Source organism: Gambusia affinis, linkage group LG14 (genome assembly GCF_019740435.1).
Source record: "Gambusia affinis linkage group LG14, SWU_Gaff_1.0, whole genome shotgun sequence".
NCBI lineage: Eukaryota > Metazoa > Chordata > Actinopteri > Cyprinodontiformes > Poeciliidae > Gambusia > Gambusia affinis.
In genome coordinates, this window is record NC_057881.1 from 18,230,736 (window position 1) to 18,254,390 (window position 23,655).

Sequence of the window (23,655 nt, forward strand, 5' to 3'; positions counted from 1 at the left end):
TATAATTTTCTGCTTAGAAGAACAGAGTCACGCAGTAATAATAATAATAATAATAATAATAATAATAGAAATTTTGCACAGAAGAAGCAGAGCTTAATATGAACTTGAATTGTTTCTTTCACACAGACTAATTACATTCGGTTCTATCTGGAGATGTGGAAAACAGGCTCTACTCTATATAAAAAAAAAAAAAAGTACAAATTATATAAGCAGCTGTTTTGCTAAAACAACACATAAGCAGCTTAGAGGGGAACTAAATGACTACAGATGGGAAAGGTTTGGAAAGGATTCATCCAATAGTTGCTGGTTTATAAGGAATCGGTTTCAGTTCCAGAAAATATACATAATATTATCAGGCTTAAAGACAGTTTGAACACAAAAAAAAAAAAAGAAAATTATTCCATTGCATAATTTGATATGGTATTTCTAGTCAATATTGGCTATTTCTGCTCCCTGGTGTAATCCAGGTTCTGGCTTTCCAAAAGAAAAAAACTAACATTATATGTGAATTTAACACATTCAATAAAAAATAAAGTCTCTACGGTGTTGGACAGTACCACTGTAAGTAACGCAGGATTTCACCTGTAACATGATGCCACATTCATCCAGGTTAGGAATACTTGTCACTGTTGTAAACATTCTTTCGTTGAACTCATTTGACAAAAAAAAAAAAAAAAAAAAATAGAAGCAAAGTGACAAAAACTCCTCCTTACTCTATAGTTTGTTTTGGTCTTACTGGAGGGTGAGGGGGCGTCGCCCACATCGCAGTTCTGGACAGAGGTAAAACCGTTTACCCAACAGGACATGCACCACTTTGGCATCCAACAATATTCTCCTTTGAAAAACGCCTTTCAGTTTGGTTGATAGAAAAACATCTACTACGATTTCTGTACAAAGGCGACCGGAAATATCGCTCTTATTATTGTCGCTTAAAGGCTTCGAGTTATTTCTCAAAAAAAGGAAAAAAAAAAAATGACTCGCTCAATTTTGGTTGGCTAGATGGAATCTTCTCGGCTGGTTTTTACTTGATCTCTCTGAACAGCAATTCTAGCATAGTGGGGAAAAAACAAAAGGAAACTATTTTGTAAGTGGCTGTAGATTTGTGCTGTTAACGCATGAATAGCTACAATATTGTTCTTATTTATTTAGTGCAAATGTAACTTTTGGAGTTTTATATCAAGAAAAAGCAATGCCATTCCGATGTTTTATAAGGTGCTGGTGTAGGGAACGAAAAACAACACACACACACACACACACAGAGCAGTAACAACAAATCCAAAAGCTAGCTTCTCCTCTCTTTCCAAGTTAAAGCAATGAGATTGTTACAATTACTGAAGAATCCTGTTTCCAACTCTCCATGAAGGGAATAAAAATCAAGAAAACAAAAAAAGAAGAATATTAATGACATCAGGGAGAGGAGCTAAAAACAAAGAAAGCCATTCAACCTCCCAAGACAAGGGCATCACTATGTAGAAATAAGCAGTGCACTTTACTCTCTGTCATACATTATTAGCTGGCTGACCACCAATGAACTCTAAAATCCAACGTCGCAAAGATCAGTAAACACACCTTACCTAAGCACCAACAGGCCAGCTTAACACTTTTCGGCGTGGAAGTTGTTACCAAGGGAAAGCGAATCAGTTCGCCATTTTCAGACTGAGTGAGACGTCGCGGGCAATTAAGAGAAAGCAGAGATATACATGTGATTCTTATATAAAGAGGAGATGTTATATTCAGAGACATTTTAGAGATTTAAACAGACGGCTAAAGAAATCCTAACTGGCTAATACCGGTGTTCAGAAATCAGCCAGAGTTCTCCACTTTCCTGATTATTATCTTTGAAACTTTAACCAGCAGTCTGATAGCACCACTGAGACGCACTGACTTCGTCTCGATGAAGGAGAACTTTGCATTTGTTGTCACACAGCTTGAGCAGAGAACCAAGTTTTAAATCAAAGTGTCATTTTAGCGGTGCATAGAAGAAGAAGAAGAAGAAGAAGAAGAAGAAGCAGAAAGTCATGTGTGTGTCTGTGTATAGGTACAAACACACTCGAAGCATTTGGTCATAGAACTTCAACACAAACACATTCTGTCTCTTCGGTTTGCGTAATACTAACTACAAGTCATGCAAAGAGAAAAAAAATCAGTTTTTAAAAAAGCCTCTAAAGTCAACAAGACACAAGCTGACGGCGATTACGATACACAGCCAGGGTAATTATACAGAAATGGCCAGTGGCGTGATGTTACCATAACACAGCAACAGGTAACAAGAGGTAGAACACACGGCCATTTCCATGCAATTACGCCAGTGTCGCACATTATGGCTGAGCCTTCGCTTCTGATAAATGGAGGAAAAAAAAAAAAAAAAAAAAAAAAAAACACACACATACACACACACATTAGAAGTCATACTCATAATTCTGCTATCGAAAGTGCATCCAAATTTACATGTTGTGAGACCAGCACCGATAAGAACAATATTGACATCAGAACAGTAAATATCAAGTACGGGATTTTTTTTTTTTTCTTCTTTTTTTTTTTTTTCCAAAATGCCCCACAAACACAGTCAGTCGGATCTCTAGTTGCTTTAAAGGAGTTAAAAGTAAAGAGGGAAAAACTGATTTAGTTAAAGGGAGAGAAAAGGACCGTAGAAATAATGAAGGATCAGTGAGGACTTACGGTGGTTTACAGTGAAAACATCTAGCACCTAGAGTCAAAAAAAAAGCCTTTTTGTGCTTCTATGTCTTTTGAGTAATAATTGTGTAAAAGCTGGTAGTCTTGTTTGGCCATGAACGATTGTGTGTTACAAAGGATACGCTCATTTTTAGGCTGAAAAACAAAAAACAAAAACAAAATCTACATCGTCACAAATGACCACTTTTATCTCATAACAAACACGTGAAGATGCTGATAAGCACTAAGAAACAAAACTAAATGCAAAACGCTTTAAAATAAAATAATAAAAAAAAAAGGAAACAAAAGCCCTGATTGTCTACCTCTCTGTACACGATCCGATTTCATGTGGGATCCCCATTAACTGCTAAATCTCTTTTGTTAAAAAAAAAAAAAAAGATGCATAGTTAACAAATATACACTACTTGCCTTCAAACTAGACAAAACATTCACAAGCTCAACGTAGCGGTAAAAGTAAAGCAGGAAGTCGTTATGCATTTATCCCGTCATTAAAATGGTAAGAGTCTTAGAAGGCAAGATAATTGCATTTAAAATGTCTATACAAATAGAGTTAATTTAGACAAAATTTGGGCCATTTTTTTTCTCTTTAAAAAAAAAGAACAAAACATTTGAAAATTTTCTCAGCATTTTTGCACTGAAAGCTTATTTAAAATATACCTCACTAGGAACATTTCTATTTCAGTAAAAAGACTCACAAAAGCTGCTTGCATAAATCCACCCCGCCCACCCCCCCAACGACGCTTTTGTGCAGCGACCGTTCGCGGTTCTTGAAGTGTCCTCTAAACTAAAGAGGCTCTTGTATAATCATTTAAAATCAGTTCAAATGTAAAAACTCTTCTGTACCGAATCCCCCCCTGACCTCCCCCTCCCTCACCGAGACGCTACACGGCTGCCCCGATCTGACCGCGACGCAGCAGAAAATACGTTCCTGCTGCTATATACAATAAAAAAATAGAAGTAGGATTGAGGAGCATAAAAATGAAAAAAAAAAAAAAAAAAAAAACCTGCTATAAATGCCTACAAGTTAAACAAAAAGAAAACAATGCATCTCAGCTACAGAACTATACAATGAAGAATTACTGTAAAAGAAAAAAAAATTTTATGATCCCCTTTTGAGTTAAAATCTTTTATCAGTACGGCTCAGAATACAATATAAAAAAAGAAAACAAAAAAAAAAGGTTGCTGGGGAACCAGTCCCGGTGCAGCCGATTTTATCCTTGAAAACGATCGGTTCAGAAAACAGGATAAACATAGTTGTTCGGTCTCTAAACCTTGACCCTTTAAATGTCACCCCCCAAATACTGTCGCATGCAGGTCAATGGGTCAATCGGGACACATGGCAGTTAAAGGGTTAAGAGAAATAAAAAAATAAAAATTGTCAAGAGATGATCCGAATATAGTTTACAAATCAGATGAGAAACTGTCTTTTCACTGTCACCAGATTTGGCATAAAATAATAAAAAAAAGAATAGAAAAAAAAAAGAGAAAAACACAACAAAAACTGTTTGATTTGAATCAAAGAAAAATGCAGAAACGCCAACGAGTAACTAACTAGTTCATCAAGAAAAAAAAAAAAGAAAAAAAAAAGAAAAAAGAAAAATCCTGGTCCCAAATGGCACTTTTTAAAAATCAGATAATGGCCCATGTTGAAAGAAAAATATTCAAATAATTCATGATATGTTAACCCTCCTGTTATGTTGCAGATCAAATTGACCCGTTTTAAAGTAACATTGTTTTTTTAAAAGTTGAAAGTATTTTGTGTTTTTTTTTTGCATGAAACTTTTTCTATTTGTTTTAATAGATGTAATCTACATATAAAGTGAAAATTTATTCATTTGACACATTTGCAACCCCCGTCCTGCGTCTACATTTCACATAGTTACTGTTCGGGTCAATTTGACCCGGCAGTCAAGTTGAGGGGTAAAAAAGATTTTTTTTTTTTTAAATGTCCAATTTTATACATTTCCTTGCAGCTATGTACCATATTCCCCCTCCCCCCCCCCAACACACACACATGACACACACAAGCTCACTTTTTCACTATTCTCTTTACTACACTAGAAAAGTTGTCATAATTGATCCTTTATTTGTGAAAAATAAAACAAAAAAAACATAATTGCACAAATACTGATTGAAATGGTTAGTATTGGAGTTAATAATCAGATACAAAATTGTTTTGGAGGAATATTTTGGTTTCTGACACTATTGCATGAATAACTCCACGGGTCAAACTGACCCGGGAACATTATTGCTGTACCTCAGACACAATCATAACAGGAGGGTTAAGTACTTTTGTCCTTTGTAAAGTACCCATCTTGGTCAGTGCACTTTGCTTGGATTGGCTGTTGATGTTTGGTTCAGGCATATAAACAGTAAGTGAAGCTCCCCAACATTTAGATTCTCCGTTTACGGACCAGGATCCACTCGAGCAAACAAGAATCAGAAGGATACAAAAAAAAAAACCCCAAAACAAAACAAAATAAACACAACTTGGTATATAATGTAACAGCCCACTTTTTTTTTTAGAAGCTATACTTTTCTTTCTGTGTGCAAATTTTACCATTTTAAAAATTTAGGGGGGAGAAAAAAAAAGTTCTACAAACAAGTAAAAAAGAAAGAAAAGGAAGAAATTGCCTTTTTTCACTACTAAATGGCTTACTTTGGTGGGTCAAAGGGGAGAAGTTCAAATGTGGACATATGGGTGAGTGACAAGTTTGCCACTTAAGGGAAAAGACAATATGAAACCTTGTGATGGTATTCGGAGCTCACAGAGAGACGGCTCTCCGCGTTGGTTTCATTGGCCGGGATTTTACCCCCCGACCAATCAGGGCGCTGTACTTTCAGGCGAAGTACATGGTGCGAAGGGTGTCCTGGTGGATCTGAACAGCCTTGGCCAAGGCCTGGTGGTCCCTCCCATTGCTCTGGCCGGATGTATGACTGCCCTCAGCACTACAAAAAAAACAAAAATATATAAAAAATAAATAAATTGTAAAAAGCGCTTAGGCCATACAGGTCATTGATGGAAGAAAAATAAAAATAAAAATTCAGAAGTACACAAGCATCCTTACCTGTCGTGCTCTTTGTCCACCAAGTGATAGCGCGCCCGGAAAGCCACCAGATGGGCGTAGTAGGCCGGTGCTGGGATGGACACGGAGCGGGTGCAGCGCACGTACGTATGGCAGAGCTGGTAGGTGAGGACCTGCAGTTCATCTGACGAGAAGTGGTTGTCATCCCAGAGCACGTGGTAGTGAGACGGTCTACTAGTTCCCTGGAAGGAAGAATAATGGATGAAGGGTGAGGCGGCGCAATTTATTTAGATACAAGAAAGTTAGAGATGCTCAGAGAAAGACAGTCAGAGGCTCCAAAAGACAAAAAACAAAAACAAATCTGACATTTTCCTATAAAAGCACAACAAGGCAGTACTACTGGATCACCCTGACAACACAGTGTCTGCAGCGTTTACAAAATGAAGTCCGAATGCCCACAGAGATTCAACAAGCTACATAAGGGAAACTACTTTGAACAACATGTTTGTTGGCAGATAGCAATTCTTTCAGCAGAGAACAAAAAGAGTGAAAAGCAACAAGTGATCCATTTTATCCATCTGGTCTGTCATGGAAGATGCTGGATTATTAAATGTTTAGAACCTGTTGTGGGTAAAAATGATCAACACTGTCTGAAAAATAAAAATGGAGACTCCTGCAAACTATGTCCCCTCTCCTGATCGCTTGTACAGGAACTCGGATATTTTTTTCCCCTTGTTTTACTATATTAACATAAATTAAAAAAATTTTTTTCCAACTTTTTGTTATAACAGGACAGGAATACAAAACCCATTTTAGGTAAAGTCTGTTTGAAAATGGCCCAAAATTTCTAATCAGCCAAAAGAATTTTGATTATAAAAAGTGGTAGCATGAGAGCCTGGAGCTAACACGCAGCAATTAATCACAGTTAATCGTAGCACAGTTCTTACCTGAATGCCTGCATGACTGCAAAGGTAGAAGTCAAACTCCGATGGGTGGGTGATTTTGGTGTCCACTGTCGTCCCCGCGGGAATGTTGCCACTCTTTCCGACCTGAAAAAGTCCAAGTTATAAGCCTTTTCAAGCAACAACTACAGGAAGAGCAGACAAAAATATGGCAACTTTTAGAGAAACAACACTGGAACAAAACGCTAATGCCACCTCGTTAATTAAACAACGGGCCAAGTTGGAAAGCAAACAAATGCAATTGGTTTTTACGAATGTACGACTATATTCTCATGCATTTTCTAAGAAAAAGGAAAACTCCTCATTTCTAACATGATGCTGACCCTTTCGTTTCTGTCCACGCAGAACAGCCTGGTGTGGTGTCTCTTCTGTACAACCACGAAGGTAATGCCAGGTTGGTAATCCTTTTCTAGTTTGATGCAAGCCTCGCGGATTGCCAGGAGCTCATGCTGAAGGACCTACAGGGAAACGGATAGTAAATTTAACAAATGAGGCCTACTGTGTAACAACAAAGCATGCATATCACTCGTGTTCTGAGACATCACACACACACACAGAAGTACCTGGCTAAACTGGCCCTCGGAGATGCCGTCTCGATAGTAGATGATTCTGGTGGGCTTGAAGCGAGTGGACTTGTAGAACTGGATGAGCAGCTCCCGCACCATGTTGGCCAGGTCCTGGATGATGTCCTGACGGTGCTGCTGCACCCGCACTGTGGCGCAGTATCGGCTGGGGTGGGCATCCATGCTGCCGACCACCTAAAAGCAACATAAGGCACATTAAACCTTCAAATGAGGGGGGGGGGGGGCCCACAGGTCGTGGATTTAAAAATAGTTTTCAAGCATGTTGTGTTTAAATGCATTTTCTGCATAATCAAATGATTTTAAAAAAAAGAAGCATCATTATATTAATTTAGCTGAAACTCACGGCAGCAATGGAAGGTTTCTTTCCATCTCCTGCTGGTGGATGAGTCACGTCCGAGCCGAGAAAGATCACTGGCTGCTGGAACACCAACGGCCTGCACAGGAACGCACAGAATGGATGCAAGTTTTCATATAGCAATATCATATGCACAGGCAATACGGAGATGGCAACATCAGCTCCAGTAAATCCTTCTTGCTCACTCCCATCTCTCTTGAGCTTCTTCGGGAATCTGAAGGCATCAACTGCAGTGAGGCTCCACTCAATATGCAATGATGCTGTGACATTATTGTGGTTTTTTTTTATTACATCATAAAGCTTTAGTCTACAACTTGAAATAGGAAAAGAAAAAAAAATACTCTTTACTTACAGAAAGGTTCTGTTAAAAGGAGTTAACTCTCCTGGCATTTTAATTTAGAATAAATCCAGTTTTGCTGGTAAAGAGGGTGGAAACTAAATATTCCAATCTCAAAATGTTACCCTGGTTTATACAAAAACCTTCAACTCTCTATCATATTTGCATTGAGGGGGTAATGCAGAAGCCAGAGAATATGCAAACTTGAAAAACAGGGGTAGGATTTGGAGAGGAACTAAAGATGTTCCGGTGTGAAGCAAATACTAAAAAAAAACAAATACAAAACAAAACGTTTCTGACCTGAACGCAACAGGAACCTGATGAATTCACTTCAACCACAATAGAATTTCCACATCACATTCCTTTTTGTACCAGGAAGACACGTTGACCTGAAATGCTTTACATGTTTTGCTCTCCGTACATGTTTTCAAGAGGGAGTTCACACAACGACTCCCTAAATACCTTCCAGAGTTGCACCACTCATGATGGCAGCATGTTGGAGTGGCTTTGCTGCGTTAGCTCTGACCTCTTCTTTTAGTCGAATTTTGCTAAAATTTGTTGGGCTGATTTATTACATATTTGGACAATTGGGCCGCGAGATTGTCACACAATCAGTTTCTTCAGATGCCTCTTCAGGTTTGTTGCACACAACATCACAGAAGATACGAATTATAATAATATTTAATTTCCTTTTGAGATTAATAACGTATATTTTCAACCAAATCTGCATTTCCCCTGTAAATAATTATAAGCCAACTCAATGCAAAAGTGAAGATAGTGTAAATGTGACCCTTTGACATACTCTCGCATCACAAATCTTGAATTTCCTGTTAAATACTAGTGTGAGCATCTTCACTGACCTGCCCTGCGGCAGCAGGATGTTGTTGACTCCACCCAGCTTGACGTTGATCTTCAGACAGAGGTTGGAGAGAGTCTGAGGTGTTGTCTTTTGGACATTCTTCACCTGGACGCATTGCGTGGCCATTCCGAGCACAGTGTCGCCAACTCGCTTTACTTCAGCTATAGATATGCAACAAGAAGACACGAAATAAGTAAACATTTTAAATGTTAAACACGAGCATTTTTTTTTTTTTTTGCCTTGATAAATTCAATCAGGTCGTCACCATAAACTGGCGTCTTTCCAGGGAGGATGACCACCACCAGCTGCAGGCCCTGGTAGGTGTACTTGAGGTGCCTGAACATGGGCTCCACGCTGTCCGCCCCCTGGGCGTACTTGCAGAAGCAAGGCTGACCCTGGATGGGCATCCCTGCATCTCGAGAGATCTTCCTCAGCTGGTCAGTGAAAGCTCTGCCAAATGACGAACGAGTTTATCTTATGCTCAATTAAGATTCTTAAAGACGAGGTGCATGTGCAAAAGACCTTAGCATTCTGCAAATGTCTCTTACTTGAGCAGAAGTTCGGTGCACTGCCTCTGCGGTGCGAAGCAGGCGATGGCCCACACTTTGATCTCAATGCCAGTGTGGAACTGTTTGTTCCTCATGTCCCACACTCCCTGGATTGGTGTTGCTATTGCTTTGTTCTGAAAATTGTCATTTTTAAAATGCTGGTCAACATTTTTGCACTGCATGTATATATATATATATATATAATAAAAAAATAAAACAAAAGAAAAAAAATCACATCCAGAGTACTGCTGAACATACCCTGCCGCCATAAAGTATTGAAGGTGCTTGCAAGACGCGGCCGTTCACTTCTGTCATTTCATCCCTCACCATGACTCCAAATTCACGAACATAAGGGTCAGTGTTGAAGTTGGCACTTCGCATCTGGAATCGAAGCGAAACCGTACTTTTTACCATTGAATATTTGTCACGTTTTGAGTTCTTTACGCTTCATTTAAAGCTCTGATCGGCTTGTTAAAAGCAGAAGGAACATGAACACAGATGACGTTACCAGTTTACTGATTTCATCCTGCCGGTCTGGTGCCGATCTGGCTGTGGCACGGATCATTGTGGAGGTCTGATTGTCGGTCAGCTTTTTGATGCAGCGCTGCCCTGCCACTATGTTACACACCTGAAGAGGCCATGTTCGGAGACAATCCATTAAAAACAAGCAAAACTCTCACTTTTCTTGAATAAAATCCAGAGTGTTAAAGTGTCTCACCTCTAGAGGGAGGTAGGTATGCTTCTGCTCCTGTCCCACTTGTAAGCATGGGAGGTGAGGGTATCGCAGGATGAGTTTGTACTTGTCTTTGAAGTACTGTGCTACTGTGCATTCAATAGTTTGGCCATTCTCCTGCTGCAAGGGGAACCTGAGGCAATGAAGAATAATTCAATCAACACAAAGATAAGATCAACTATCCCTGTGGGCTTACCAATCCTCTTGACGCAATCCATTCATACAATACTACAAGATAATGAAGTTTAGATAACATGTTCTTACGTCTGGTGGCTGGCTGGTCTTCTGGTCACATTGCAAACTCTGTATTTTCTCTTCATCTGCCCACAGTGAGTTATCTCGACTTTGAGGCCTACAGGAAGGATGCAAGATAAATAAAGTTCAACAACAAAAGAAGAAACTCCAGGCCAAGTTAATTGACTTAGAGATAAATGATTAGATTTTTTTTTTTTTTTAAGCAGATCAGCTATTGGTTTCTCCACTCCAAAATGATTTCGGAATAGATTTTTTTGGGGGGGTCTAAACAATTTGCCAAGTTTGGTTGCATGTACAACTCTTTAAATCTCGAAGCAACAGCAGGAATGTCTGTAGTGGCTTTTTCCAAATCTCAGTTCATTAAATATTCATACCAAAACAAAAAACTATTTTTAACATCTTCAAGTTGAAAAACATTCTTTTTTTTATTTATTTATTTTTTTAACTAAAAATGTTGCTCTATAGAAGTTCGTTTTGTTGTCGATCTGAACTGGTGTGAAAAAGGACGCACCTTTGATTTCTTTTGTAAATTTCACTCGCTGAGAGTCTGTTAAAGGCTTCTGCTGCTCCTCGATGCTTTTAAAATCCAGAACTTCACACATGAATTCAATTACAGGCTGAGCCTTGTAGAACGCAGTGGCCGAAACTGCAAACAAAGAAAACACGCAGAGGTAAGACGTGTGGAGAAAAATTTTTTTTATGGATTATTAGTTGTTTTTTTCTATGAATAACACAGATTACCATCAATGTTGAGCATCATTTTCCAGAGAGAAGGTCTGACGGACTGATGGAAACCAAACCACACCTCCCTGCCGCCGCCGAGAGGGTTGGAGCATCCCTCTGAAGGAGTGAAGAAAGAGCGACCCACTGGGGTATACCTGTATCGGACAACGGTTAGATGTGCAACGTGATTAATTAAAAACGAGCAGCACAGAATCCGACAACTTTAAACATGGCTGGATGCTAAATCCTGACAGAGCCTCACTCTCCTCTCCTTGTAAAAATATTCTAAAAAGACATTTTGAGTGACAAACCATAAAAAATAAATAAATAAAATAAAATAAAACAACAGAACTGACCTCATGGAAGGTAAATGCCGCATGACCACATCCAAAGCTTGAATGGTTTCAAAGGGAACGCTTGGTAGCCGTCCGGACAGAGCCTCGTGTAGAGCTTGTAGACTAACACAAGACACCCATTTGATGGACACTTTAAAGCTGCGGTCTTTACCTTCGCCTGGAATAGTTACTTCAAGCTCCACCTGTGAATTAAAAATGGCAAATTATAAAGTTCAGATTCTTTTTTTACTTTAAAAAAAGTATAAGTAAGGAAACTTCACTCAAGTAAAAAAAAACGTACTTTGTCTCGGCCTATTGGCAAAGGCATGGCAGTGTAGAGGTTCTTTCTTCCATCGTACACCGGCTTTCGATCGCCAAAGATCTGAGTTTTAAAGTGCTGGACCATGTGCTCCACAATTTCCCTGAGGACAACAGGAAATTGAGCGCCGCAATGCAAAAGGTTTAGCCCCACCCACTTAAGTAAAACATAAAAAAATAGACCTACCGATTAACCCTCCTGGGGCATTTCTCAGGCTTGATGTCAATATCATAGTGATAGACCTCCAATCTGGGAATTTCCATTTCAAAAAAGTTGGCCTGGAGCTTGATTGCCCGACCCATGGTGCCAAAGTCTGGCCTCGGTGGCGGCTTGAACACATATTCTGGCAAGGGGGAAGGCGGGTCTGTAACGAGCAAAGGAAAGCAACATAAACAGAATATCATTTGTATGCTTTTGGGGTTTATTCTTAGAAATGTCATCAACACCCATACTTTTAGAATACAATAACTATTAAGACCATTTCGGCTTTCTCAAGTCCATTCCTGGACCTTCTTCATCTTTGAAACTCAGAAATGTACATGTGACCTTTGTTGCCAGTCCCAATATGATCCACATGTGCGACTTCTGATATTTCAGTCTGTCAGAGGAAACCAATCCCTTCCCCACCTTATCTTTGAGTTCCACTCTGACAAACTCCCTTAAAAACACCCTGATACATCAAGCATAAGATCTGCAGTTTGAAACAAGGGTTTCCCTTGCAAACCCAAAACTACCCATGATGCAACTTGCACTACTGGAACTCTTCTTAATTTGTCGGGGACTCAAACAGTTACCAACAAAAACAGCACGAAGCATGAATGTGTAAAAATAAAGCAATAAGGGTTTCATCTGAAACTAATCAGTCTCAATTCCATGCACATTATTGTGTATTGCATAAAAGTGTGTCCTGAATAGAAACATCACCCCTTTCACAGCGCCAAACAATCAGTTGTGATCGTTTTTTTTTTCCTAATTTGGATATAAAAATTCACACGCACTTCAGCAGAAGGCATTTCATTTACTTGAAGAAGAAATCATGTTGCCAGTATCGATACATTACAGCTGAAACCAGTTCAAACCAAAATGTCAGCTTACCAGAGCTGATTGACCCGGAGGAACGGGGTCCCTCTGGAACTTCTGCAGCTACAAAGGACAAAAACGACATGTTACGCGTGTAAAAATCCGCTTGCATCTGAAAATAAATGTGAAGGCCTGTACTCGAACACAAAATCAAGTTGATCACTTTAGATATCCTGCTGCAAGACCATGAAAAGTAAAGAGTGGGGCTCATTCGAGCTGTTTATTTTAAGCTGCATTGCCTACTTATCACTTCCACGGCACGGTCGTTCACAATGATACGACCCTTATCTGTGAACGAGCAGAATGCATGAACCAAGCTGGTAGCCTAAAGTGAATGGATCCACCCATTTGCCAGAAAAAAAAAACAAAAAAACACAACTACCACTTCAGTTCATGAGTCTTGGAATGAGCAAAGAGAAATATCCTTTAGAAAAACAGACTGTGGTTTGCTAACTCCATTAACAGGTAAATGTAGGGAGAATTTTGCTTCATTTAAATACAAATAGAAGCATGCATCCTGAAATATTTTGAAATAAAGACAGGGCAAAATTCTTAGCATTGTTCAGGTTTTATGAAGTTGTGTGCTCACTTTGGGTTTGGTGCTTGCAAAGTCTTCAGAAAATGCAAAGGTCAGAGGATGTTTAATAGCAATAACTATTTACTTATTGGCAGCAATAAACATGCAACATGTGCCAATCATTTTGTAATAGTTTCAGTCTTCATGTACTAGACTTTTTCTAGTAAAAAAAAAAAAAAGAAAAAAGAATTAATCTGTTTCATAAAGAAAGAATGCAAATAGGATGCTGTGACCACGAGTCAACTGGACCACAGGACTCCAAATCAATTCCAAATTACATAAAATCATCCAAAAATTTATTGAGAGACTTGAATAGTCTTATGAGTATCCGTCTCCACAATCAATTGAGAATAGTACTAAGCACCAAGCATGCCTTTAGTAAGCCATTGCAATGGCTCACCAGTTGATTACGAAGTCCTTTGTTTAAAATGGAAATGAAAGGGCTGAACTGACCTGAAGTACTTTTATACAACCCCCACAGTCAGTCAGGAACTAAAGAGGCCCAATGTTCTGGTTTAAGGGCTTAAAGTCCCATTCTTTGGACGTATTTTGAGATGTGCTGCCCACAATCCAAAGAGGAAAAAAAAGAACTTCAAACAATTTGTGCTACCATATTTATTGTTGACGCCAAACTCAAAATGAACAATTGTCTTCCAGAAGGAAGTCACTTTTTTTGTTTTAAGAATTTGTTACGTTTCAGTTCAAGGTTTCAGCGATAAAACTGAAACTTGCAAACAAGTTTTGTGACTTGTAAAGAAGTCGCAAAACAAGTCGGAAAACGTACCATCTTTTTAATAAGCACTTTATAATAATAACAAAAAAAGAAATACTAAATTCATTACCATATTATATAATTGCCAACTTGGAAGTATAACCTCTGTAAACAACATTGGTAACTTTTTGTGACATTTTGAAGTTGTGCGCTACTGGACTTAATGTATGGGTTGGGGATCCGATTAGAAAGCGTGGTCGGCCGCTAAACACCGCTTAACGTAAGTGCTAGGTGTTTAACGGAAAAATAAAATGATAGCAGGTACCTATTCACATTTGTTGTTCGTATTCAAAAATTGCATTTAAACTCTTGTAAACACAGAGGCTAGTTTACAGTGAACAAGTTGGTAAAAACGAGGTGCAGCTAAAGCTAATTTAGCTAACGGCTGCTTGTTGCTAACTAAGCTTTTCCCTGAATCTTATACCTGCTGAGAGACGAGGACAAACGTTCCTCTTCAAATAATTACTTTTTATCATAAAGTAACAGGCAATTTGTTGCCAGGAATCACCCAACACCAACACTTTTACGCACAATTTCACCAGCGGCATCCCATAGCCAATGCTAACAGTAGCTGCGGCACTTACCTCCAGCAGAATACATTTTGTCGACTTTTTAAGCGTATCGTGGACGTGCGGATAGTCCACTTTACAGAGGGCAAACTCCACCGAGCCTCATACGAAACCGAAGCGATGCTTTTACGTCCAACAGCAAAGAATGATTTACTGCTTAGAAATATGGATATTTAGTTAGCCAAGAGATAAATATTTGGAGTCTCTCATCCTCAACACGACCCCATCCCCCCAGCACACAAACGCAAGCAGAGAGAAGAGATGCAGGGCAAGATATATCGCTCCCGTCCACTTCCGCTGGCGTTATTTAACCTCCTGGTGGTTCTTCTTCTTCTTCTTTTCTATTATGGCGGATCGCAAGCAACTTTAAGGTCCATACCGCCACCTACTGTACATGAGTGTGTAGCAACACTACTTTACATCTATTAAATTCTATTTTTTATTTTGTGCTCTGAAGATAAATAAGTAATGCTTTCCTTAATCTGTAAATATCCACTATGTTTCCATCATTTCCCAATATTCCTTTAAGACTCCATTCTTGACCTGTCCTTCCAACCATTCTTCAAAATTTCTCCATTTTAGGTTCATATGTCTTACAGTTCAACAATACATGTTCTACGTTTTCTTTCTCTCCACATCCTTCACATTTATTATTATTTTCCCCTCCCTATTAAATATAAAATATAATTTAAATAGGTATGACCTGCTCTTAATTTGATCATTATTATTTCTTCCCTTCTGTTTCTCCCAGTAATGTTTTTAATTAATACTGACTTTTGTACTTTATATAATCTTCTTCCTTTCTTATCTTCCTTCCACCTTTTTTTGTTTTTGCCATTTTTCTATTTCTTTACTCTTAATAAGTGATTTCCCTTCCCCTTTCCCAAAAGGGATTATAATTGTTGTTGCCCCCTCTAAAGCCCTTTTTGCTAATTTATCTGCCTTTTCATTGCCTTTTACGCCTTCATGTGCTGGTACCCAGCAGAACCAAATATCAATGCCATTCCTGTATAATCTAAATAAACTGTGCTGGATTTCTAATACTAAAACTTTTCTATTATTTCCTTCTCCCTGAATACTTTCTAAAATTGCTTTGGAATCTGTGCACACCACCACCCTGTCTGGTCTATCCTCCTCTAAGCTTAGTACAACTGCCACCATTTCTGCTGTAAAAACAGATAGTAATTCTGATAATCTTTTAGAAATGTATATTTTAAACGCTGGTATATTTATTCCTATTCCCACACATCCTTTTAAATTCTTAGAACCATCTGAATATATTTTAAGGTAATTATAATATAAGTTTCTTAAATATACATCCGTCTTTACCCCTATTTCATTTAAATTCCAGTCATTTTTCATTTGAAGAAGTCTCACATCCACATTCACCTCAGGAAATATCCATGGAGGAATAACATTGATCGGATTAAACTGTGCTATTTCCTTATCCTCTAGTCAATTTGTTTACAATCCATGCAAATTCATCACTCTGGAACTTTAAATATTCCCAACAGTTTCACAAAATTGTTGAAGTTACATTTTCTTCTTTACTACTTTTAATTTTCAATCATTATACTAGAGCTAATTGTATTCTTCTCATTTCCAGGGGAATCTCTCCAGTCTCTATTAAAAGAGCATTAATAGGTGTCGTTTTCACTACGATGTAAAGCCCTGTACTCTGTAACCTATCTCTCTTTTGTAGTGTTGTTTTAGCTGCTGCTCCATATATAAAACTGCCATAATCTATTGTTGATCTCATGAGAATCCTATATATGTTTAATAATAACTGTCTAGCGGCACCCCAGTTATTTCAGGCCACAGCCTTTAGTAGATTTATAACTTTCTTATATTTAGTTTCTAAATTATCTATGTGTGTTTTCCACATATAAGAACTATCCAATCATATTCCTAGATAATTAAATTCTGTTACCCCTTCTAAAGGCTGTCCATATAATGTTATTGTTCCTATATCAATATTCCTCTTATTTGTAACAGCCATAAAACAAGATTTGCTTGCTGATAATTTAAAACCCCATTCAGAAGACCATTTTTTCTACTTTACTAATTGCTTTCTTAATATTTCCTTCCACATGTTTTACATTCTTTCCCCTGATCCATACGGCCCGCCATCTGCATACAGAGCAGATTTTATATGTTTATCAGTATCAGGAAAAAATATAATTAATCATGATATTAAATACAATTGGGCTAATTGCACTACCTGGAGGTATTCTATTTTCCACATTAAATTCTTTTAAATAATCATTTCCAATCTTCAATCTTTTTTATCTATCCAGCAAGAAATTTGCTATCCAATAATACATCTTCCCACCTACCCCCCCGGTCCGGGGGACCACTGATATTGTGGAGCTGACATCTAGTGACCAAGAAACAAAAATACACTTATTTGGCTCCGATCTTAGGGATGCACTCTCTAACTCTGTAGTTTATGTAGCATATATGTGTGTGTGTGTGTGTGTGTGCGTGTGTGTGCGTGTGTTACTTTTGCTTTTGAGTCTCAAAATTCATATTACCCCTTCTGTGTAGACTTATTACTCACGGCCCATACTAAGAATTACTGTAATATTTCATATGAGCTATTTGTGCAATTTCTAACAGTTCTATTTCTAACAGTTGCAACAATTTCTAAATGTGATGTCATTGCAATGGCAAACGTTTATGTAGATGGGGGGACTTATCTTGCCAGCGGACGTCCTCGAATACGTCAAACGCAAGCAGGTCGCTCTGAGCGTGGATCAAAATGACTACAACAATGATTCTCAAAGTTTTACGACTACATCCGAACAAAATGCAGTTTTCGACGTGCCACAGTACTGTGACTGATCTGCTTGTTAAAGTGGTTGTACAACAACGCAACAATAACAATTTTTATTTAACCAAGAGAAAGTAAGGAAAAGATAAACAGCATGTCATGTTTGCTTGAAGACAATTAAGCCTGCAGACAAAAGCAAGCTAATCTGCTACAGGACTCCCAAGCCAGCAGAGGGCCTCCAAGAGCGCTTGGATACATGATTTATTGATCTCAAATTTGTAGTTATGATGGTCTCAGATAATTATGCGCGAACAGACTTTTTCCTTTGTCTGCGTCAAGTAATTTATTCCAAAAGTTATTATGAGTAAGGGTGGCTTAAGTGCCACCAGGGATACGGGAACCACAACCATATGGTGAGTGTCACAAAGTTCTTGCTCGGATCTAATTGGAGGGGATACCATGGTTCATCAATGTTCTTTTTTTTATTGGTTTTATTAACACCGAAAGTCAAAGAAGACAGCGATTACAGTAACATGCTAAAGTTCTCAATACAGGGAGAATTTCTAAAATCGTAAAGAGGTAGAATTATGTATTTTCCAGAGACATAGTTCTATTTTATAGCACAATCAAGTAACTATGTTACATTGAGTTGTTATAAAAAATGTTGCATACATTAAATATGACTTAAAAGAAATTTGACTTCATAATTTGACACCTTGAGAGCTCTTACTTCTTCAGACACTCCTTCAGCAGGTCCTCATAACAATGCTCCTCATTATGCCGTTTACAACTGTTCTAAAGAACTTTGGACTGACTAGTATTTCGTATGATAAGCTAAGTAGAGCAGTTGGGGTAATTAATGTTGGAGTGATTAAAGTAAGAAATTAATGACCAGCAGAGAGCATCCCATTTTGGAGGAAGCTGTCCTCTTCTCTGTTGAAAGTACGGGTGGCCATAAGGTCCAATATGTACAAATATTATTCAGTACATTTAAAGCTCTTAATCAATTTTTGACTAGGCATCAGTGTTGTAGTCAAGACCACCTAACCCGAGACCAAGACAAGACCAAGACCAGCGCCCCGCGCTACACGACACAATAAAATGTGAAATATGATAAAAATTGCTAATGAAATTGATCTGAAAGATTCACATTCCCATGAAAACACCTAGATATTAAATACTTACAGCTGAAATAAATTTAACCAATATTAAAAGCAGAACAAACTCTGTGTTCTGCTTATCTAAAAAGAGAACGCCCTGGGCATTTGCCCATATCCATCATGTCAGAAATCAGTACTGTCAGTGAGGTTCTAGTCCAGGGCCGGCCCAAGCCTCTATGGGGCCCTAAGTGAAATTTGGTTTTGGTAATAATGTGGACCGGCTGCAATCAGCAGTCCGATCATTAGATCATTCACACACCTGCAATAAACTTATTGCAGGTGTGTGAATAAGTTTATTGCAGTGCTGGCAGTGCTGTTTACATTATATACATATACATAATAGGATACATTTATTGGCCAACTGATTTATATACCAGTTGATTTCTGGGAGCTGATTTTTCTTAATTTTGGGGGCTTGTGATCGGCCGATACTTACACATGAAGGCCATCTTATCCCCTAATCTTATCTTCGTCAGCAAAGGTTTGAAAATCAGTCTCTGTCCTCTTCTGCTCTACAGTGAGAAGTTTGACTGACAGACCGGCCCACCAGGTCAGGTCTGAAAGTTTACAGTTAACAATATTCACCCCACTGTTGCCAACTCAGCGACTTTCTTGCTATATTTACCAACATTTCAGGCAAAAAAATAAAATAAAATCATATCAACCAAAATCAAAATCGGCTGGTCAGGCTCTTTAAAAAACTGCAAAAGGTGCAGCCATACACACATATTCACGACATACTTTGATAAAAATTAATTTCTCTAAGGATTCCTTATGATTTATGCAGCTCAATTCTATTACTGACGATTAGACAGACATCTTCAGAGGCTCAAAGAAAGCCACTGCGCATGTCTTGGAGCGCCGCGTGCGAGTGAAAGGTGGTGGTGGGCGAGTAACAGAAACACGTAATTGCTTGGATTTTAATCGGTGCATTTTACATCCAGTGAAAACAAACATGTTTACAAATAAACTGGACAGTATGCTGTAAGTTTAGTGATATTTCCACATTTGCTGCCTTGACTGGCAACACTGCTAGGCATGACACATTTTTCCCCACTGCCTTTCCCTCTTCGTATCACTGATTCCTGTCGTCATTGTTGCTGTAATGGGATACAGTATGTAGTCGGATTAAGCCAATGACTCAATAATCCAACAAGAGGAATATCTCACTTTCCCAACTTGTTAGAGCAAATCTGACCTAATTTTACACAGCAGTGAGAGCCACATAAATGAAATCATTCAAATACAGTTCAGCTATAAGAACAAGTGTAAACTTAATATCATTCTTTTCAATTTTATTCTGGTTATAATACAAAGCAGCCTACTAATATACATTGTCAGACTGGTGTTGTGCATGTCTTCCTTAACCCTTTGAGGCCCTGCTCTGATTTGGAGTGCATTACTGACGGACCCACCGGTGGGTCCGTCGGGTTCTAGAGATTAACAATTTAATGTAGTATCCCATCACTAATCAGCACTTCAGGATTTTATGAATATAATTGCCTGGAATTACATTGTTTTCAAAGCATATATTTGAATGAATTTTAAATAACTGAACTTGAATTTCACATGTTTGTTTTGTGCAAAGTCCATTGAGAAAGGTTTTGTGTTGATTTACCTCTCTAAATAATGAAGAGAATTGAATTAAATAAATTACAATAAGACTTAAACTGGCCGTCTTTCTGGCAGACCACCCTTTTATCATAAATAGCCTTGGGAATGAACTGAAAGACCAAAACAAAACAAAACAAAAAAAACCCCAGATGGTTAGAATTACAAAAAATATACAGTTTCAAGTACAATAAATGCTCAAAGAAGCAACATTTAGTAGAATAACCCTCATTTATAGCTACAGGTTTTGACATGCTTTCCACATGTTTTTTTTTTTTTTTTTTACAAGGTGCTGGGACCAAATACAATTCACGCTAGACTGGAATGGCTATCACACACGTATGCAGATGTTACAAAAATTTGTGTGCGTGTTTTTTTTTCAAAATCAATAATTATTTTTGTTGTTGTAGTTTAACTTGTAGCACCGTATTCTTCCACATGTGGGCGCTGTTCACCACAAGATTGACTGGCTGGCCTTGGCTTTTGTGTGCCCCACAGAAATAAACCGAATACGCTGTAGAAAAAACAAAAAACAAAAACGGACTTTTTAGTGACCACTGCTGGGCTTAAAAACCTGACATTAATAAATGCACTGATGATGCAGCGGGCCACTGAGAGATGATAATCTCCTTTGTTCACAAACCTGCAAGTAAAAACGGAAATCACAGACAATAGATGTAGCTACGTTGTATCCTTCATTATTATTATTATTATTATTATTATTATTATTATTATTATTATTATTATTATTATTATTATTATTATTATTATTATTATTATTATTATTATTAAATTGAAGGTGTTTTCCTTAATGAAATTATGTTAAATGTTTAAAAAATCCTTACGTTTTGCAGCACTGACATTAGATGCTTTTTTAAATTATTATTATTTTTTTAAAAGATACTAATAAGTGACTACCTTAATTTCACACCTTGAATGATATATAAATACGAACTACATAGCCCCAGTGATCTCCCCCTTCGCAAGAAAGCTGGCGGAGTGAACTGGGTGTAGCTGTGTCTGTGTGTGCCTTGGCCAATGGAACCAGATCCTCCCTGCAGTGCGTAAGAGCGAGATTCAGGATTTAACCAAGTCTTTGCTGCGCGCCTGGCTGCAGTCTTCACCAGAGCACCGACGGCCCGAGAGCCTCCTAGCGCAATGAGAGTGTAATCTCCACCCCGCTTTGGACCCAGACTATATATTTTTTTTATATATTTTTGTTACAAACAACAAAAACAACAACAAAACCCCCACGCGTTTTCCATCCTTCGAACGATGACCGGAGTTTTCGATCGGAGGATCCCGAGTGTGAAGCCCACCGATTTCCAGAGCTCCTTCCAACTCTCCAGCATGCACCATCCGTCTCAGGAATCCCCCACGCTGCCCGAGTCCTCGGCCACGGATTCTGGATACTACAGCCCCGCTGCTGGAGTCCCTCACGGCTACTGTTCTCCCAGTTCGTCGTCGTCGTACGGGAAGCCCCTGAACGCCTATCAGTACCAGTACCCCGGTGTGAACGGATCTGCTGGGAATTACACGACAAAATCCTACAGTGATTACAGCTCGTACACGACCCCCGCCTACCACCAGTATGCCGGGACTTATAGCAGAGTTCAAGCCCAACCGAGTCCACAAGGTACGGGCCTCTCTCTCTATATATATACGTGTATTTTTAATAGCTTGCGTAAAAGCGGATTGAAATTACCAAAGAAAAAAAATATATTAAATGTTATTTTTTCCCCTGCACACTCCTCCTAAATGTGCAGGAAGGAATTTCAAATAAAATTACTGAATTATTTTTTTTTTTGCAATGATTCAAAGGCAATCTAGATACAGATGTGAAACATGTTTTCTTTTGTTTTTTTTGGGGGGGATGGAAGTTATTGAGATGTTTCTTTCAAAGTGTTGCAAATTTACACAGTCGTTTTTGTTTCGATTTCTTTTATTTTTACTATCAGAAAAAGACATAAGCGAGCCTGAGGTAAGGATGGTGAACGGGAAGCCGAAGAAAGTGAGAAAACCCCGGACCATTTACTCCAGCTTCCAGCTGGCCGCCCTGCAGAGGAGGTTCCAGAACACGCAATATCTGGCGCTGCCGGAGAGAGCCGAGCTCGCTGCCTCCCTTGGACTCACGCAAACACAGGTGGGATTTAACTGCTTAATATTTTTAAGAAAGAAAAAAAAAGGTTTCACTCACTGTGCACTTTTTTGCATTGTGCGTAAAAAAAAGAAGAAGAAGAAATAACCGAAAAACTCGACAGTATTATATGCTAACACACCTTCATCTCAAATCCAATATTCAGGTCAAAATCTGGTTCCAGAACCGAAGATCGAAGATGAAGAAGATCATGAAAAACGGCGAGCTTCCCCCAGAGCACAGCCCGAGCTCCAGCGACCCCATGGCCTGCAACTCGCCGCAGTCCCCGGCCGTGTGGGACGCGCAAGGCCCCTCCAGGTCTCACAGCTTACAGCCGCAGAGCATCAACGCGGCGGCATCTAACTTTCTGGACAACACGTCGAATTGGTACTCCGCAGCCGGCAGCTCCATGGCCCCTCACCTTCAGACCCCGAACTCGATACAGCACTCGTTGGCTCTCGGAGCTGGGACGTTATATTGAAAAGAAGAAAGAAAAACAAAAAAAAAGAAAAAGAAACAAAAGAACCCCTCCTGTTGTTTTTATTTTTTATTATTATTTTTTTTTCTATTTTTTATTTCCTTTCATGGAACTCGTGTTCACATTTCAGAGGAATATGCAATGTATTTCATGGCAGTCATAGAGGAAACGTGTAAAATGTGTAAATGTGTGCATGTAATTTATTGCATTTTGGAAGAATATTAAACGTTTAAATGGACAATGGAGCTTCGAACCCTCACGCCTCCCTTCAGTATCTCTTCTTCCCTCCAGCCTGAAAATATTTTATGTGAAATGAAATAGGACAAACAAACAAACAAACAAACAAACAAACACAAAGCGCCTCGAAGACAAAGAGAAAAGTCGTGCGCTTCATGTCGGCTTACCTCTCTGCTGTGTCAAACAAACATTAGAATTCACTCTTTTCAGTCGATTTCTTTTGTTCCGCTATTTATGTAGCTTTATTGTGCTGACTTTAAAGTGCTCTCATTATGACTGTAAACAAAAATGAGACGCTATCTCGGATGCATCTCATCTAGCCGATTTCTCTGGAGGAGGACGATCTATTCCTCTATTTGGCTGCACATCTCGGACAAGTCAGACAATCCAATCGTCGCTATGGATTAACTGTGGATGACACGCGCAGCTGTTGTTTCTGACGGGTTTTCGCAGCAGTGAACCGCAGTGATTTCTGCGGCTTTAAATTTCCTCGTAACGCTTCACAATGCATGACTTGTAATGAATGTGGTT

The 23,655-nt window shown here is 38.7% G+C and overlaps 2 protein-coding genes across 2 annotated transcripts; one reads left to right on the top strand and one right to left on the bottom strand.

Annotated features, from left to right (window-relative positions):
* Positions 1-4,448: 4,448 nt before the first annotated feature.
* Positions 4,449-14,996, bottom strand: ago2 (argonaute RISC catalytic component 2). Its single transcript, XM_044137884.1, has 20 exons — positions 14,744-14,996; positions 12,826-12,873; positions 11,917-12,094; positions 11,713-11,833; positions 11,433-11,614; positions 11,095-11,231; positions 10,865-10,999; positions 10,363-10,450; positions 10,084-10,231; positions 9,874-9,993; positions 9,624-9,746; positions 9,366-9,499; positions 9,083-9,267; positions 8,819-8,978; positions 7,610-7,700; positions 7,246-7,440; positions 7,006-7,140; positions 6,668-6,769; positions 5,763-5,962; positions 4,449-5,643 (listed from the first exon to the last, which is right to left on the bottom strand). The coding sequence occupies exons 1-20, from the start codon at positions 14,757-14,759 to the stop codon at positions 5,535-5,537; spliced, it is 2,607 nt and encodes an 868-aa protein (XP_043993819.1). The 5' UTR covers positions 14,760-14,996; the 3' UTR covers positions 4,449-5,534.
* Positions 14,997-21,284: 6,288 nt separating this feature from the next.
* Positions 21,285-23,146, top strand: dlx5a (distal-less homeobox 5a). The gene is made up of 3 exons (XM_044137886.1): positions 21,285-21,908; positions 22,231-22,415; positions 22,576-23,146. Exons 1-3 carry the CDS (start codon positions 21,548-21,550, stop codon positions 22,888-22,890), a joined length of 861 nt encoding a protein of 286 aa, XP_043993821.1. The 5' UTR covers positions 21,285-21,547; the 3' UTR covers positions 22,891-23,146.
* The last annotated feature ends 509 nt before the right edge of the window (positions 23,147-23,655 follow it).